At 42.1% G+C, this 18,808-nt stretch overlaps 1 protein-coding gene across 1 annotated transcript in view; it reads left to right on the forward strand.

Moving 5' to 3' along the window:
* The window catches only part of Elovl5 (ELOVL fatty acid elongase 5), a 71,613-nt gene extending 57,613 nt beyond the window's left edge, over positions 1-14,000 (forward strand). The window contains exons 4-8 of the mRNA XM_047557849.1: positions 5,702-5,779; positions 6,678-6,849; positions 8,610-8,734; positions 10,765-10,899; positions 12,123-14,000. Coding sequence (XP_047413805.1) covers positions 5,702-5,779; positions 6,678-6,849; positions 8,610-8,734; positions 10,765-10,899; positions 12,123-12,266 — 654 coding nt within the window. The 3' untranslated portion in view covers positions 12,267-14,000. The remainder of the gene's footprint in view (positions 1-5,701; positions 5,780-6,677; positions 6,850-8,609; positions 8,735-10,764; positions 10,900-12,122) is intronic.
* Positions 14,001-18,808: the final 4,808 nt, after the last annotated feature.

Here is an 18,808-nt window from a genome sequence, read left to right on the forward strand (position 1 = left end):
TCTCCTAAGGAAAAAGAAAGCTTCTGTGTTTTAATTATAGCCCTTTGCATGCTTCTAACCTAATTAAAGTTTACTTTACACTAAGGAAGGAGAAAGCATTTATGGTTTTGCAGTGGTACTGCTTGTATCTTGGTTACTTGGAAAAGGCCGTGTAAATAATGCTGCCTGGGTTGTTCCTGGAGTAGCTGGTGGTATGGAGAGTTGTGAAGGTGGTGGCAGGAGGTTTGGTATGGCTTGCTTTTTCATGCTAATATGGCCCTGCCCTCCTTTGAGCTGTTGCATAGAAACCCAGAGTAGCCAACTGCCCTTACTTTCAGTTACTTACCTTATCCATCTCTGGGCCCCTTTCCCACTGTAGTGTCTCTTGTGTGCAGTGTGATGAATTTTCAGGCATTGACCAAAGAAGCTTCTTGACAAGAAGCCAGGCCTGAACCCTGAAGGGAAATGGTGGCTAATGTGACTTTGGAGCCCTGTCTCCACTGGTGTGATTCTTGTGAATTTTGCTTTGAGAGCTTCTGGGTCCACTACTCATGGGCACATTGTGTTCCTCTGAGGAGGATGGAGGGGCCTCTAGTACTGACCCATTTCATAGAGGGTTGAGAATCTTAGATGAATAAATATACTTTAACTCAGGCCCTTGGTCAGTGTGGGTTAAATTCTATCCCTTCTGAAACCAGAGATATTTGAAAATTTCCACATCCCACTATGAAGAGTGATATGGAATTATTTTCCTTTTATAAGCAAAATTCAGATGCCCACTATCACATTCAAGTCTCATTGAAGTACCTCCTGGCATTTTAATTTCTGCATTTACAAAGAAAAATGAAGTAAAGCTTTTTTTCTGCATGGATTTTGGTGAGAGAAATGCAATGTCTTAAACTTTTGTCATTAGTTTTGCAAATATTTGTTTAGCACCTCCTGTTTACTTCCTGTACTGAACCTATTGATGTGGGAGTCACAGTCACCACCCTCCAGAAAGCTTTCAGAAGAACTTAAAGCAGAGCACAAAGACTGAAAGGAGCATATGATCAAATAACTACAAGTCGTGGCAGGGTGAGTCTAGAGGAAGGAAAATAGATCTCAATGTGCTGTACTCAAGAAAGAAATCATGAAGAAAATAGAATTTTGAACTTTGAAAGAAAGGACTTTGAGAGCTGGAAATTGGGGCTACATGGGTACAGAGAACATTCTAGTTGAAAGGAAATAATGGTTATTGCCAGAATTTGTTATACTTATCCCCTGTACCATGTTGGGTAAGATAAACATGACATATTTCTTCTCACTGACTTCCCATCACATCCTTTTGAGGTAAAAGCATCTGTTTATCTCATCTGAGGAATAAGGGACTTGAAGCTTAAAGAGATTGGAATACCTTGGTCCCAAGGTCCCCTGGCTCAGCTTGCAGAAGATAGGATGAAATGGGCTAATGCCCAATTACACTCTCTCCCTTCTATCAGTGGTTAAGTACAAGGTGTTTGGAGAATGGAAAGAGATCTGGGTGAACTATAGGTAATGCAGGAGTGAAAGATAAGCTCAGTGTTGGTTGGAGAAGGACGTGAATACCTGAACGCTGTGCCTAGGAGTTGGGGTTTCATTCTGAAGGCAGTGATGAATCTCTGCAGAGGTTTGAACATGGAATTTAGTGGTTTGAGAGGCACTGCAGTCCCAGGAGAAGTTAAGTGGCAACAGCAATGGAGGGAGTGTTGCAGTGAAGCTTCAGGGCTCCCACAGGGGCTATACAGGTGGAGGAGGAATGCTTGGCTGTGGCCAAGAGCAAGACCATAAAATGAGTAACTCTCAGGTGTGCAGATGGTTTATGTTTCAGTAGCAAAAGAGTTCACCACCCAGTGTAGACTTGTTTCTTCACCCTCCCAAGACAGTGTTTTATGAGGGGGGAGTCTTTTCCCCCTCATTTATTGGGGGCAGTGGGGGAAAGGCAAATGGAATGTTAGCTTAATTAGCTTAAAGAGTCAAGGCAATGTCACCTATATCCCTTTTGGAAGACAAAAGACAGGAAGGAGGTGTCGTCAGGAGTCCCTTCTGCAGTTTACAAGAGCCCCTTAATCAGCACCCATCCCGAGGATTGAGGCACTTAGAGAATTGGAAGATTTGTTCTCCTCTTCTCCAGAGAGCACCTTGATCTCCCCACCCTGGCAGCATGAACACAACTTCCGTGAGTGCAGGCATCTGCACCTGTGCATTCAGGTACACACACTAGCCATCCAGTCACAGACTGACAAAAGCAAATCAACATAGAACATCTCAGGACAAACCAAAATAGTAGCTAGAAGAAAGAGTGACAGTAGGTCCCAGAATATAATATTTTTAAGATAATAGAAGTTCAACAGTTATAATGAAGACAGTCACATTAGTAAATTTTTAATTGTACAAAATTATCTTCATGAAAACTTCACTGCGTTATCCTGTGACTATTTCAACAGGAAGTGTCTTTTCCCTTTCTGTGCCCCCAAGCCACAGAGGTGGCTCATCAGTTCTCTCGTGGGAATGGAAGGAAGGGCAGGGAACAGAGTGCCTGGACAGCACTTTCTCTCTCCACTCAGGTCTCCTCAGGACTCCACACCTTCCTCCTCTCCACTTCTTTGTATCTTGAATCTCAGAACTTCTGAAAAGTTTGCATGTGACCTACTTAACTGGTGGTGACTTTGGGGTATAAGACCAAAAAAGGGTGTAGGTACTGATCATTCAGAGAGCATAGAATAGCGTGTAGTCTGTTTTTAAAGACCTAATGGAGAAATAATTGAAAAATAGAACAGAGAACCATTAGAGATGATTTAGTCCGACTTCATCTCTGACAGTGAAAATGACAAGGGCCTGTGGGAATTGGCCAGCTTGCCTCAGGTGCTGGTCTCCCACTCAAGCCGCCTCCTCATTCACAGAGCTTGTTGTTATAAAATGATGCTTCCCTACTTGAGTCCAGTAGCACAGAATCCCAGTGCTGTTTTTTGGCCACAGTAACTGTGTTAACCCTTAATGCTTTTTTATGTGTAGAAGATAACAAAGCCAAAGGAAAACAGCACAAAGGATGTTAGAAGAAAAATTGGATACCAAGCCAAGTGTTCAGTGTGAGTACAGTGGCTACACCCATGACTGGCATTTATTTTTGAGGTCAGACTGGATGGAATTACAGCAGTATGTCTACAGACCCTTGTCTGAACCTGCCGTACCTGGAGGGAATCTGTTTCTCACTAAGCTAAACACCTGTGCTCAAGCGTTATGAGGGTGTAACTAAAGTCTGTCTCTGGGTTCTGTACTCTTGGGTACATCTTTCCCAAAACACTCTTGGTAAGCAAACCATCTCCTATTTTAAGTTTAATAATTTGAAACCTTTACTTCCCAGTCCAGGTTGCATACTGGAATTACTGTGGAGATCCTGGTTTGGGGTGAGACCAGGCATCAGTAACTTTTTTTAAAGTTCCTCAGGTGGTTCTGCTATGCAACTAGAATGGGAATAACAGCTTTAAGCTAATGATTTTCAAATCTTAACTGCATCAGAACCACCTATTTAAGCATGCTACTGGTCCAGGTGTGGTGGCACTCATCTGTAATCCCAGCTATTCAGGAGGCTAAGACAGAGGAGGATCCAAGTTAAAGAACAACATGGGCAATTTAGCAAGACACTGTCTCAAAAATAAGTAAAATTAAAAGGGCTGGGAATGTAGCTCCATAGTAGAGTGCTTGTTTAGCATGCACAAGGCCCTGGGTTCCAATCCTAGCACCACAAAAATCAGAAAACAGAAAAACTGGGCTTTATACCCAGAAGTTTTTGATTTACAAGGTCTCGGGTGGCACCTGGGTTTGCTTCTGACAAGTTCCTGGGTGGTGTTGGGGACCATACTTTGAAAAACACAGCATGAGTTTCTCAACGAGGTCTGTGATCTAGGACTCTGAGACCCAGCCTTGGTGGTCTACTCCAGAGTTTTAGATTCTGAAGGAATGGGAATGGGTTCAAGAATTTGCCTTTTTTTCTCTTTCCACATTTTTTAAATTGGTGCATTATAGTTGTACGTAATGATGGGATTTGTTGTTACGTATTCATACATGCACACAATGTAGCAATATAATTTGGGCACTATCACTCCCTACCACTTCTCCTCACCCCCACCTTCCCTTTCCACTACTGATCTCCCTTTGACTTTCATGAGATTTTCCCACCCCCATCTTTCTTTTCCTTTTTTTGTCTTGTTTCTACATATGAAAGAAAACATACAATTCTTGAGTTTTGTATATTTTCTCTTTTTCTTGGAGGCTAGAGTTTGGCTTATTTTACTGAACATAATGATCTCAAGTTCCATCCGTTTTCCTAAAAATGACTTTCATTTTTCTTTATGACTGAATAAAATTCCATTGTGTATATACATTTTCTTTAACCATTTATCTGTTGATGGACTCCTAGGCTGGTTCCAGAGTTTGACTTTTGTTAATTGTGCTGCTGTAAATCTGAGGAGTGGGATAGCTGGGTCACACAGTGGTTCCATGCATAGTCTTTTGAAGTACCTGCATACTGATTTCTATAGTGGTTAATTTAATTTACAATCCCACCAACAGTGTTCCTTCTTCTCCTCATCCTCTTCTTCACTTATTGTCTGTATTCTTGATGATTGCCAAAGACTTTGCATTTCTTACAAGTTCCTGTGTAATGCTGATGCTGCTGGTTGGGGAGCACGCTTTGAAGACCTGTGACCTTCGTCCTATGGATACTGAATGGGATCCCCCTCAAGGCAGGTCATCTCAGATTTTGCCCCCACCAGCAGTAACTGGTCACCAGGAAAACTCAAGGTTGCTCTGGGCTTTAGGAGGAAGCTAAAAAGGAGCAGTGAGCTATAGTTTACATAGACAAAGAGCAGCATCTCATGATGTTAGCCTGGAACTTGGTGAATGGACAGCATGAAACGGTCAAGTTAAACTTTCTGCCTCAGCTCTTAGAGTCTGTCCTTAGGTATCCATTAAGTCATTTGTTCTCCTGTGCGAAGAAGGAAACGGCCCCTCTGGTGAGGTAGGGATAATTGAAGGGTGGTAACAAAAAGATTGCACCCCATTTCTGGGGTCCTTCCTTTGACACCACAGTGTTAACCTGCTGCAGGTGAATTGCGACACACAGTTGCAGTCTGCAGAAGTCTAATTCATAGCAACAGGAAATGATAAGGAAGATGAAATTGGAGTGAATTTTCCCAGAACCTGCAACAGTGATTCTCAAAGTGTGGTCCCCAAAAAGCAGCGTTAGTCCCACCTGGGAACTTGTTAAAATTAGAGATTCTTGGATCCCATGCCAGACTATTGGGTCAGAAATGTCCCACCCCACTGATTTGTAATTCCAGTGCTCTGCCTTGGTGCAGGGAAGGGGTTGGGAGCTGCTGGGGTGGGATGGTGGGCTAGGGCCAAGCCAGTGATGAATTGAGGATTCTTTAGAGATCAACCAGATAAAGGAGGTTCTCTGCAGGCAGCAGCCTAAAAGTGACTCCCAGATCCCCACTTAATCCGTCAAAGTGCCCACACTTTGAAATCAAGGCTCGAGTATTTAATGTTGTCTTTCTTCATACTTCCCCATGATTGTTTTTCTTGGAGCAGTTTGCCCCAGCACAGCCCAAAGTAAATCCTCACAGACTCAGAAACCAAAGAAATTTAATTGAATAGTGCTTTACATGGTTCTGATATTGTGTGTGCTTTTTTTCCCCTCTTTCAGTTGGTGACAGGTGTGTGGCAAGGCAGCTACAACTTCTTTTGTCAGGGCACACGCAGTGCGGGAGAATCAGACATGAAGGTATTGTATCTCATAAATGATTTTTATTAGATAAGCATTGTTTGGTTTATACAAAAAACAAAATGGACCTTAACTTCCCCTCCCAGATAATCCATATTGATATTTTTGAAAGAGTCAGAAAAGCAATATGTATGTGTGGTATGAAAATTTGAACATGCAAGGTATAAAGTGAAAACTAAAACCCTCCTTCTCTATAAAAATAACTCCTGTTAACAGTTGACAGGGAAAAATCACAGACATTTATCAGGTTTTATATTTACATGAATATAATCATCATAAGGATAATAAACTTTTAAAATCTCTCTTAGAAGTACTATCTTCTTCATAGTGTTGTTAAAGATAGAATTCACCTTCCACTGTGAGGTTTTATTGTTTTTTTAAATAAAAGGCTAACAGTTGAAGCTCAGTATGAGCAGGTATTTCCTTTGAGTGCCTGGTGGACATATTCATTGGGCAGGGACCAGACATTGCAAGTTCTGGTTTCTTTGCTGTGTCTTATGTCACCTGCCCATGTCAGCCCCTGAAATCAAAAGCATCTTTTTAGTAGTTTTTTCTCCACTGACAGCTCTGTAGGCTACTTCCAGAGGCAGTAAGTTGTCTTCAAAGTTTTAAACCTTGAGCTTCTTATTAGAATGTTGAAGAGGGTCAGGGACCCTTTGAAAGGCTTTCCTGTTGTCATTTCAGTTCCCCGTCCCACCCCCACATGTCCTTTGGTTCAAGGCACTCACAGTGACTGGAGCTCACCTGGGTGACACCTGAGGGATGTTAGAAGCTAGTGGGACACTTGGGCTTCTCTGGGTTGGGACTGGATTCTGGGATGTCAGTGCAACATGTCAGAGGCAATATTCCAGAGAAGCATCAAGGATAAACCTTAAATCCTTTCACCTCTTTCTCTCAGATCATCCGCGTTCTTTGGTGGTATTACTTCTCTAAACTCATAGAATTCATGGACACATTTTTCTTCATCCTGCGTAAGAACAACCACCAGATCACGGTCCTGCACGTCTACCACCATGCCACCATGTTCAACATCTGGTGGTTTGTGATGAACTGGGTACCATGTGGCCACTGTGAGTATCAGAGAGGGGAGACTTTGGGAACAGGGATGAACAGAGAGTCTGAGTTGAAACTAAGACTTTCAGAAAACATGCTGTTTCTGTAGTTTCCCTAGGTCAAGCTTTTGAATTTTGCATCCAAGTAGATTTTAATGACAGTTTATGTGGCCTGTGTGCACACAACCTTTTTCTAGTTTAGTGAACATCCAGTGCTGGTGGAGTGAGATGAGGGAGATATCAACCTCGGACAAATTAAGAAATAGAGACAGCATTCATCATAGAGGCCAGCTGTTCCTGGTTCTCTCAGAATATTGGTTCTCCACAGCATGGAAAGTGTTTTGCCTGACAGCCGCACCAGGAAAATGGAGTCAAGGAAGAAGGCTGGCTGTACATCAGGTCTCCTCCATATGTTCTGATGAAGTGTAGTCATCAAGCCATCAGAAGCATGTCTTCTGATCTACATCAGATAGGATATCAATGCTCTAAGGTCTCAATTTTCAGAAATTGTTGCCTTCAAGTTCAACTTGAGGGTTTTAACAGATGTCTCGATCACAATTTTGTCATTCTAACACTGAAGAATTTGAGAACCTTTAGGTCTGATCATGGATTTTTTTTCCTCTGTAGGATTGCACATCCCTTGATTAACTCAGTTCACCAAGATTCACAGAACCATAAAGTTTTAGAACTAGAAAGGGCATTCCAAATAGGGTTCCTTTGGGTTTGGGAGGAAATCAAGACCTTGGAAGGGTTGGTTTAACTCCCTGCCTCCCTACCTCCCTAGTGTTTCCGTTCCCCCTCCCACCTCACAACTGGCTTAACTGACCAACACTCTAATAGAGGCAGCCCTTCTTTATATTTAGAGGACATCATATTAGTGAGGCATGGTGGCATAATCCCAGCTACTTGAGAGACAGAGGCAGGAGGATCCCAAATTCAAGCCCAGCCTGGTCAAGTTAGCAAGACCCTATCTCCATAAAAATTTAAAAGGGCTGGGGATGTAGCTTAGTTGTACAGTGTCCTTGAGTTCAAGTCCCAGTTTTCAGTTTTCAAGTTTTAAATCCCACGTGGTCACAGGGCCAATTCCTGTCATTGCCAGTGGAAGCTCATTCCCTAGCACCTGCCTTGTCCATCTCCAGCTGTACATGGAAAAGCTGGTGGCTTTGTTTCATTGTTCACTGTCAAGGAGGACAGACAGTCTGAGAACACGAGTGGTCCTACTGGAAATTGGAGGTCATGTGATGAGATGGATCTTTCATCCCTAAGGAACTGACACTGGACTCTGTTATTAATAAAAACCATGACTTCAGCATTGCAGTTCTGGGGAATAATTAGAAGGTGACTTCAAAGGCCTCTCCAGACCTCAGCAAATGTGTAGAAACAGCTTGTTTTGAGCATGTCACCCATCAGCTGTCTGCCCCCGACCTTCAGAATAACAGTTGGGCATGGAAAAAAAGCAGCTGCCTCTGGGAGTCAGGGGTGTCTGGCAGCCAAGCCTGCAGGTGCCAGAGCAGAGCACATGGAATGACCCTGCATCAGATGGCCACCTTGAGGCTCCAGCTGACCCCTGGGCTTAAGGCATCCTGGTGACTGCCTGCCCTACTGGGGACTGTATTCTCCTTACACGTCCCTGCAGTGCTTGCTGCTGCAGTGTTTGCCAGCCTCTCTGCTCAAAATCAGCTCTCTTTCTGACTCAGAAAGTATCTTGGATTTTTTTTCCACCTGTTATTCATAAAACAGTAATACATCCTCCTCCCAAATCCCCTTTCTACCTGCAGCTTATTTCGGTGCCACACTTAACAGCTTCATCCATGTCCTCATGTACTCGTACTATGGCTTGTCATCTGTCCCCTCCATGCGCCCATACCTCTGGTGGAAGAAGTACATCACTCAGGGACAGCTGGTGAGTGATTCAGCCCATGCCCCCAGGTCTTGCTCCTTGCTAGACACAGACCTCTTCCTCTTCTTATTGTTTACTAGCATCTCAGATATTCCTTCCCCACCCTTTTCATTTGATCCAGTGAAATAGGCAGATGAGGGAATGTTGTTATTTTTAATCAATGGAGAAACTGTGCCACGGACATACAGCTAATTGAATTGTAGGATTAGGGAGGGCTCAGTCTAATTTCTCAATTTCACATTCAGTTCTTGGCTCTTGGTTTGTATACTCAAGCACATATGCATGCACCTGTGTGTACTATCTTTGTTTTCTAATTATAGTCCGAAATCCAAGGTGAAAACTGTGTTCCCAGAAGTTTCCGATGGGATGGAGCTTTGGAGCATTGTGCATCCAGGGTGCCTACAGCTTGTTAGGCGGTGAAAATGTCTCCTGCTCCGCTTCAGACAACAGTCTGAACAACAGTCCCTTCACCATGCCAGGGACAGGCCAGAGCTGTGTGCACTCCATAGTTATATCCTACCAAACTTTCTTCAGCCTTCCCCACTTGTCAGTATACTATAGACACCAGTTCTCTCCCCTTGTGATTTCTTGGAATTATTTGTTAATACTGCAACTACCCCTACAAATGTTTAACACTGTCTGACACCCATGGTAAGTTAATGATTTCTCATGGATTGTTCAAGTAGCCTGACTAGATTTTTGTTCCCATTTTGTGGATGAGGACATGGAGGTAATGGGCCAAAACTGGCTGACAAGAGGTATAGACATCAAACCCTCAGCCCTTGTCATGTCTTGTTGACATATTTTCCCAAACAAACCAAACTGATTCAGATCCCTCTCCATCAGTTGTGGTTTTTCAATATTTAAAAATAACAATCTGAGAAACTCTTCTGAGCTACTCCAGTGTTTGACATTTCATTAACACCTGTGCCAGCTGCCATACAGTTCTTGTTAATTTTTTCTCACCACCTACCAGGGGGGATAATTGTTCTGTAGCCTCTTGTTACACCAAAGGAGAAGAGATACAGAGATTGATTGATGATGCACAATTATGACTCTGACAGAAGCAGAAATTGAAAGAATAGACTGAAGACGTTGATCTTCCATTAGGCTCTGTACTTTAAGGTAGAAGATTATGCTCATGAATCTGTTTAGATTTATGTTCAGTACCATTCCCAGCTACTCCTCAACCTAGAGTACTAACCTTAAAAAAGAGTATACTGGGTATGGTGACAGGTGCCTATAATCTCAGTGACTCAGGAGGCTGAAGCAGGAGGATCACAAGTTTGAGGCCAGCCTGGACAAGTTAGCAAGACTGTCTCAAAAAATAAAAAGGACTGGGATGTAACACAATGGTAGATACCCTTGGGTTCAATCCCCAGTACCAAAAAGGAGAGTGAAGAATAAAAAAAGTATTCTGTATATTGAAGCATTGGAAGCTTCCAGAAATCCAGTTGTGACAGAACCTTATCCTCTTGTTTTTCCTGAAGGTGTAGCTTCCAGTAGCCACACACCTTTTTAACTCCCTTGTTATTGTGTCTTCAAGCAGTACCACGGGCTTTCAGGGTTTGCTCATTAGCAATCATCTGTGGACTTAGTATTATTTGCCAAGAATTTAAATCTGCTCATCAGCCTTCACCAAACCAAAGGGTACATGGGTAAAGAATAGAAAGGATGTCCAGTTGGATTGTTCATGATGCAGTAACATCACCTGTTCCCTTTAAACAGGTTCCCTGACTTAAAAAGAAACTTTTAAAAAGTACCCTTTCATTTTTCAATACTGCATCCTTGAATTTTGAAGAAAATAGTCCAAGTAGCTTGGAGGGGAGAGGGAGAACATAGAAAACACACACACACACAGAGTTCAGGATAAGTGTAGTGTGTGGATCATGTTCATGAAGTGCTCGCCATATGTACAGAAATGTTAGCAAGCGTTGATTGAAGAAAGCTGGGGGTTCTGGGTATGCAGTGCATCTGCCACAGGACCTCATCTGTGCTGTCACTGCTCAGCTGTGTCCTTTCTCTTCCCCCAGGTTCAGTTTGTGCTGACAATCATTCAGACCAGCTGCGGGGTCATCTGGCCATGTTCGTTCCCTCTTGGTTGGTTGTATTTCCAGATCGCATACATGATTTCCCTGATTGCTCTTTTCACGAACTTTTACATTGAGGTAAATCTCATCGTTCACTGGCACTTGAAATTTGGGGTCTTTCCAACAAAGACCCTCATCCCATCATTTAACAAGGACATGTGGATCCCCTTCTGGGTACCAGTGCTGTGCTCTAATGGAGACTGGAGTTGGAGGGTAGCCGAAATCTGTTCTAGATTCTGGGCAAGGGGGTCCTGGATCCAAATGGAAAGCACAGAACTGTTTATCAAGATGCTGTACTGCTTGTCTCTGACCTCCAGCAGAGACAGGAGAGGTGATATTTCAATCAGAAGTCTAAGGCTGCTACCTAGAATGTCATGTCTAAATGAATCTTCAGAATAAATTTCCATCACATCCTCAGATATAGATAGAAATCTGCCCTTTTTGTCAGTCTGCTTCCACATCCACTGCTCAAGTTTGAGGGTTCAGTTAATTCCCAAGCACATGATTAGATTTTTGGTCACAGAAGGATCCCTTTGGGGCAGATCTTCTCCAGGGGAGACTGACCACTTGGGAGATACCATGGATTCTCCTGCCACCCATTACCCTTGGATTATGTGTGTTCTTGCCATTGTGGTCAGTGCCTGGTAGTAGTTCTGCCCACTAACCTGGGGAAGAACAACGTAGGATGTCTGGAGCCAAGAGGTAGAGGCCATGGGGTCCTGAGTCTGGAAAGGCGCCAGAGGTGCAAAGCAGCCACCCAGGGCTCAGCCACTTCTCTTCTCTGTGGCCATTGCATAGCTTGTTGAATTCTTATTCTGCTGGGCTTGGTAGTTTATGATTACACTGTGGAACATAAGCCAGGTACGAGGGTTGTTAAAGGTTAGGACCTTTGCCTCATTGCTTATAGAAACATCACACTTTGTACAAAGGGCTGAAATAGTTGCTGAGGCAGTGATAAAATTTTAAGACAAGGGACAGGAGTTTCTGGAGAGCTACTTCCTGGCAAGACAAACCAATTTGGCCACATAAAAAGAGTGAAGCATAGATGAATTTTCTCCTATGGTTTGAACAGTATTTCTATTGTATCTTGCGATTCAGGGAACTTAAACTCAACCTAAGCCTCAGAAAAGTGGAAGAGTGATTAAACCAGAAGCAAGAAGCTTGCACAGGGTAACCTGACTAGAAGAGTTACTTCCTGATCTAATCACGAAAGGAAACTAGGCCTAGTGTCAGGGATGTGATTCCCAGTAAAGGAAACTTCCCACTGTCACTTGGCTCTCATCCGACCTTGTGCCTTTCAGACTTACAACAAGAAGGGAGCCTCTCGGAGGAAAGACCACCTGAAGGACCACCAGAACGGGTCTGTGACTGCCGTGAACGGACATACCAACAGCTTTTCTTCCCTGGAAAACAGTGTGAAGCCAAGGAAGCAACGGAAGGATTGAAGTGGCAGAGTCGAACACCTCCAGACACGCCATGCAATTGTAAGCACAATGAATTGTGCCCGACGCTCGTTAACAGCTGCTGTAACTAGTCCGGCCTACAATAGTGTGATTCGTGTAGGACCTCCTTCATCAGTTCAAAACCCCTAGAATACGTATACCGATTATACAAGTAGGCATAAGATTTCTCACATTTCCGGGCTCTCGTCGACCCCCGCGCTAGACTGTGGAAAAGGGAGTGTTACCGTAGTACTCGACACTGCTGTTGCCTTATTAGTTATAACATGATAGGTGCTGAATTGTGATTCACAATTTAAAACACACTGTAATCCAAACTTTTTTTTTAAACTGTAGATCATGCATGTGATTGTAAATGTAAATTTGTATAATGTTGTTACAGTAGAGAAACACACATGCCTTAAAATTTAAAAAGCAGGGCCCAAAGCTTATTAGTTTAAATTAGGATATGTTTCAAGTTTGTATTCATTTGTTTAGAAGAATCAAAGACCGTGATTTATGAAATGAGCGTGCGACACGTAATTTTAAGTGACTGGTTAGATGTGAAATCAGAAACGGCACCTTCAGTTTTATAATATTGGCTTTCAATCAAGCAGGCTCAAATCTAGAGGAACAGTCAGTTTAACTTTTTAACAGATCTTATTTTTTTATTTTGAGTGCCACTATTAATAATGTAAAAAATTTAAAAATTTGGGGGGGCTCTAAAGGAGTCTTGATGAAACTTAAATATATATTCTTTGTCCTCAAGATTTTAGGAAGAGTGTAGGGTAAGTAGGCCATTTTTAATTTCTGAAGTGCTAAGTGTTTTTATACAAGAAAAAAAAGTCCATTTTGCTTTCCCCAGTGCAAGAGAGGTTGGTATTTTTTTTAAGAGAGATGATTGAATATTTACCATTTGACAGAGTCCCATAGATGAATGATGGGGAACTGGTTGCTAGGGTCCAAATTTGGATTGGTTTCTGTACTGCTATCTGTTTTGACAGACTTCCTTTTAAATGTGCCTAGTTTACCAAAATTAACAAAGGAGGGGGGAGAACCTTAAAAAAATTAAGGTAAAATTAAACAGATAGCTACTCATAAGAGAACTGGGAAATTGGATGGAGATAACCTGTTTAATGTAAATCTAATAGCATCTGTGATTTTTTTTTCTACTTAGAGTTTAAAGATTTGTTTAGAACCACTTGTTTAAAAATGATAGACTGCTTATCTAAAATCATGTCTTATTCACTGAGGCAGTGGTCAGACAGATAAGGACTATTATATGTGTCATTTTAAAGTGTTGGAGTTTAGCCTCTGAGTACCTTCTCCATTGGGAAAAAAAATTCATGGAACCACTCGTGACACATCTTAGAAGGTCATTGACAATGTATAAACTAATTGTGGGTTTGATATTTATGTAAATATCAGTTTACCATGCTTTAATTTTGCACATTCATACTATAGGGAGCCAGTTGGTTCTCTTATTAGTCTTGTGGGTTTTCTGTTTGGATGGAGTCACAGCATCTGTTTACATTTACCTTATCAAATCTAGAATGTGTATATTTGTAAATGTATGTCTTCATTCCTAGGTACTAGTTTGCAAATGTCTTTACATATTTCAATACAGAAACTTATAACATTCAATAGTGTGCTTGTCAAAGTGTGCTTAGCTCATCTGGATATACCCACACTGTTAAATAATGTCTAAACATTAATCATTAAAACATTTTTGATTACCAACACTTGTGTTTTACATTGTTTATGTGGGGCTAATTTTGAAAGATGAGAAAAAAACCCGCTTTCTTCATCCTCTCAGAATTTACTAAGTAGATGTAATTCAGCATATAAGGTTTTATTATCGCTCACTTCACATGAGAAGGGACACCCCACATGATCAGGCATAAGTGGTGTCTCCACCCTAGTTTATTCTCTGTCATCTTCAGGTTCCCACTAGAGGTCCCAGCTCCAAGCACACTTCTATGTTCTTATTTCCTCTGGTCCCACCCACTCCTCTCACCCACAGGCTGTTCAAGTCACTTTCGTAAGTCTAGACCACAGATCCAAAAATTCTTTTCCATAAAGAGCCAGATAGGAAAAACTTTAGGCATCACAGACCAAATGCTGTCAGGTCTCTGTTGCAGCTGTTAACTATGGCATTTTAGAAGGCAGAAAGCAGCCATAGACTGCATGTAAATGAAGGGGCATGCTTGTGTTCTAATAGAACTATTTAAAAAACAGAAGACTCTAGCCTGCTGACCTCTAATCTAGAGTAATAGGACCCAAAGCTCCTTAACTTACTTTGCCAAAGGCCATTTCATGTCCCAGATCCTGCCCCTTCCACCCTACCCCAGTCCATTTGACTTCAGTCTATCCACGTCCACATGGGAGGGATGCATAAATATCCATCTTCCTTCTAATACTCTTCATACCACACAATCCCCAGTACAGGTTTAATTCTGGCTTTTGAGTATCTTTGAGTTTGTAAATATTACCTCAAAATGTCACCTGAAACTGAACTTAGTATTTTGGATATTACCAAATGCAAGAGGAGGTTGGGGAGTTAGTGGTAATAATTAATCACATCCTGTCTTCCCTTCTAAGTCCAGAACAAATTGGGGTGGGGGAAGATTAGACATAAATTGGAGCAACAAATCAAAATAGCACATCTTCTCCTGAAAAGACTGGATTGGTGAAAGTAAGATCACAACATAGCTCCCTACCCTCACTAAAAACCCTACCAAATTCACCCAAACTGGGGCTGGGACACCAATTGTAGTTCTGATTATTGGTCCAGTGATGAATTGTTTATTAAAGTATTTGCAAAAGCAGCCCTACGATTGCAGGAACTGCCCTTACAGTTACAAATTCTACCCTTTTGGCCTTATGACACCAAGATGGTGTGCTCAGTTGCATCTCCATGTTACCATCAAAAGAAGTGAGTTCACTCTCTTGTGCAGAAAAAAATTCTTAGTTTCCATTTAGCAACTTGTTCTTCATATGGAAAGACAGTTTGAGAAGCTCAACTTGGGGACTACACTGCCTGGCTTTAAATCCTTCTTACAAGAACTTTAGGCAAATCGTTTGAACTTTACCTCAGTTTTTTCATCTGCCAAACAAATAAATGTTATTCCCTATATTGTAAGGTGATATTGAGGTTTACATAAGTTACGGTGTTTTTGAAGCCCTGGGAACCACATCTAGCATGGAACATGTAAGTGATGGTGCCCTAAGATTCCCATAAACCAGCGACTGAGATACCAGGGCAGGGGAACTTTCTAGCAAGGGTCATCAAGAAACTTTGAAGGAGCTGGCTTTCATCTGAGCCTTCAAAGACCACGATTTTTTTTCCCTTCCATTTTAGTTGTACATATTGATGTGATTTGTTACTACACATTCACGTACACAATATAACAATATAATTTAACCAATATCACTCTCCAGCACTTCTCCCCTTCCTCTTCACCTCCCACTCCTGGTCCCTTTTCTCTACTGATCTCCCTTTGATTTTTAGGAGATCCATCCCAACCTTTGTTTGCTTTTTCCTCTCTAGTTTCTGCATATAAGAGAAGACATATGACTCAGCCTTCTGAGTTTGACTGATTTCACTTAACAAGATGGTCTTTAGTTCCATCCATTTTCCTGAAAATGCCATGATTTCATTTTTATTTATGACTGAATAAAACTCCATTGTATGTATATAGATACCACACTTTCTTTATCCATCCATCGCTTAATGGATACCTAGGCTGGTTTCATAGTTTGACTATTGTGAATTGTGCTACTATAAACATGGGTATGCGTGTATTACTATAGTATAATGACTTTAATTCTTCAGGATAAACACCAAGGAGTGGTATAGCTAGGTCATATGGTGGTTCCATGCCTAGAACACCACTGGATTTCAATAGATGGAGCCTAGAGTTCATCTGGGAGGATGTGTTTGGAGTATAGGATTCAGCATCAGCCAATGTGTAGAATGCTGAGACAGTTTATTTCACTGAGCTATTGGATGTGTGGGTGAAACTGCTTGTTAAGAGAGTGGGAAGAGGGTGGAATTGGAGTGTTCTCATTGATGAAATGTGTAGAATCTTGCTCAGCATTTCTAAGAGGAAGTAGTCATTATTTACACCACAAAGAATCATTCAGAGCTGTGCCTACTATAGCTTGCTTTGCTGCCTTGCTGCCTCTTCCTGCTCCCCTCAAACAGCAGAGCAAGGGAGGAGTGCAGAGGTGAATTAGGACTCACTTCTGTCTTAGTTATAAACTGATGGAAGTCTTCCTTTAGAGCCAGGAAATTCCTCCTAACCAAAGAGATGGCATTTAAACTCTGAAAACTTGGGGCACCCCAAGGATGGGTCATGTTGACTAGTAAACAAAAAATTCCTAAGCTCTTATGTTAACATACTCCTGGCATTCTTCGTTCAAACGACAAACGGATGTAGATTTCCCTTGATGGATGAATGTAACAATGATACTTTAATCAAGCTAGCACTTTTCAGCAAATGGTGTGTCTTCCCTTGAAAATATTCCCAACAAATGGGGTGCCTATTTGTAGCAAAGCCCCAGCACCAGTTTCCAACAATCTGGTGGACTCCCTGACCCTCATGAATCACTGTGGGGCTCAGTTCTGCAGGAAGGAAGGCTGTGTAGACGGGTTGACCACACCTCACCTGCCTGCTCCTGTGCCATTCATGCAGAGCTCTGGCCCTCTACTCTAGGAGCGCTAGACTAAAGGTATTTTAAGGCCAAGGCCAAAAGTCACACCATGTCCTAACAGGGAACAATGGGAAACCAGATCCTCAGTGCAAAGCTGTTTCTTAAGGCAGTGGAAGAGGGAAATTGTTATGGCCCCAAGCCAGACCCAGAATGACACCCCTACCTTACAACTGGTACTGGAAGCGTGCATATCCCAGGCCACAGAGCACTCCTGTCCTGCTAGATGGGTCTGTGTATGTTTGGTGGTGGGCTAGTATGCTCATTAGGGCAGAGCTGTTGCTACTTACCTCTATGTGATGACAGCTCACTTTCTGAACCCTCAGTTCCCTCACTTGTAACAGAAAGATGGATGCCTAGATCAGACAACTGAGGCTAAATATAGAAATATAAAACCTCACACACAGCTCTACAGTAGCAGTCACTTATTTTTAAGGGTATTTATTACAAAGTAGGTTAGAGGAAGACGCACATGGGTTGATTACTCATCAGATTTAAAATTCTGTTGCTCAACCAATTATTTGCACTAAATTATCCTTGGTTGAAGCTCAGTTCATATTACCTTTTAGTAAGGAAACTGAAATTTGTTAACAAAAAGGACAAACAGTATCTTAAATTTAGTTGACTCAGAAAATGATATTAATATGAGAATCGTCTAATTATAAGTGGTCACTCTAAAACAAAGATAATATGTTCTTGCACTAACTGCCATGGAATTCTGGAAAGGCACGTCTTGACTCGGGATATCTCATCTATAAATGAGGGGGTTGGAGGAGTGTTCAAGTTCTTTCCATCTGGAACATTCTATAATTCCAAAGCAGAAGTCCAACATAGCCCTAATTTCCTTCTAGCTCCTTTACTTTTCAGGATGGCAACATGAGACCTTGCGTGCATCCCTAAGGATAGACTTTAAGCACAATATGTCCTACAAGGAATCCTGTATGCAGTGAGCCTCTTGGGCTCTGTGGGTCTGTGGGCTGACTCCTTCTCAACTGAAAGTGAATAACCAAAATGTAAAATTGGGACCCTCCTCATCTATAGTTAGCATCTCACACTTTTATTTGACCTCTTTTAGATTTGTCTCTAAAAGTTTAATCAAGTATGCTTGATTAAAAAAAGATTTGTGTAATTTTTTACAGCATGTGTTAAATTTACCGAAGAGAATTGATGGGAGGTAATTTAAATGTGGTCATTCTTAAAATGAGGTCAAGGAATTAAGTAACTTCTCAGCTGTCCTCATGGGTCCAAGGTCCAAATTAGTGTGGACTGTCTAGAATTTGTGGTAGAATTTGAAAGTTTTCTGAAAAAGTGGAGGCAGGACTAGAGTAGATGAAAGTATGGAGTTTGGATAAAAGGAAAGAGAGAACACTGTTAAAGGAATACAAACATCAGAGGAGTGTGGTTCTAGAGAGATAGAGTTAAACAGCATTGGTGCCCCCAGCAACCTTCCAAATCTCTGTAGGTGCTCACACTGGTTGGGAAGGTGTTCTAGAAGGAATTCCCACGGCTACCACATGCCTCCTGAGAGTGAGATGCAGGTGCTTTTCCTGTGTTCTGGTCCTGGTGACCTTCTTCCCCATTTTGCAGATGAGGAAATGACCTGCTCAGGTAAGCCTGATGCCAGAGTTCAGTCAAGCTCTCCTGTTCCAAAGCTGGTGCTGGCCATTAACGCTCCTGTGCAGGGAGATGCTGTGGAAAGCAGCCCCCTCAGACCAGCTCCTCCAAGCCCCGTTAAGCTGCGTGCACTCACATCCTGCCCACCGACTTGCCTTCCAAGCAGGTGATAGACTGCCTAGGAGGAACAGCAAAATGATTTTGAATATTTGGGAAGTCCA

The sequence above is a fragment of the Sciurus carolinensis genome, chromosome 7 (assembly GCF_902686445.1).
Source record: "Sciurus carolinensis chromosome 7, mSciCar1.2, whole genome shotgun sequence".
In the NCBI taxonomy this organism is placed as follows: Eukaryota; Metazoa; Chordata; class Mammalia; order Rodentia; family Sciuridae; genus Sciurus; species Sciurus carolinensis.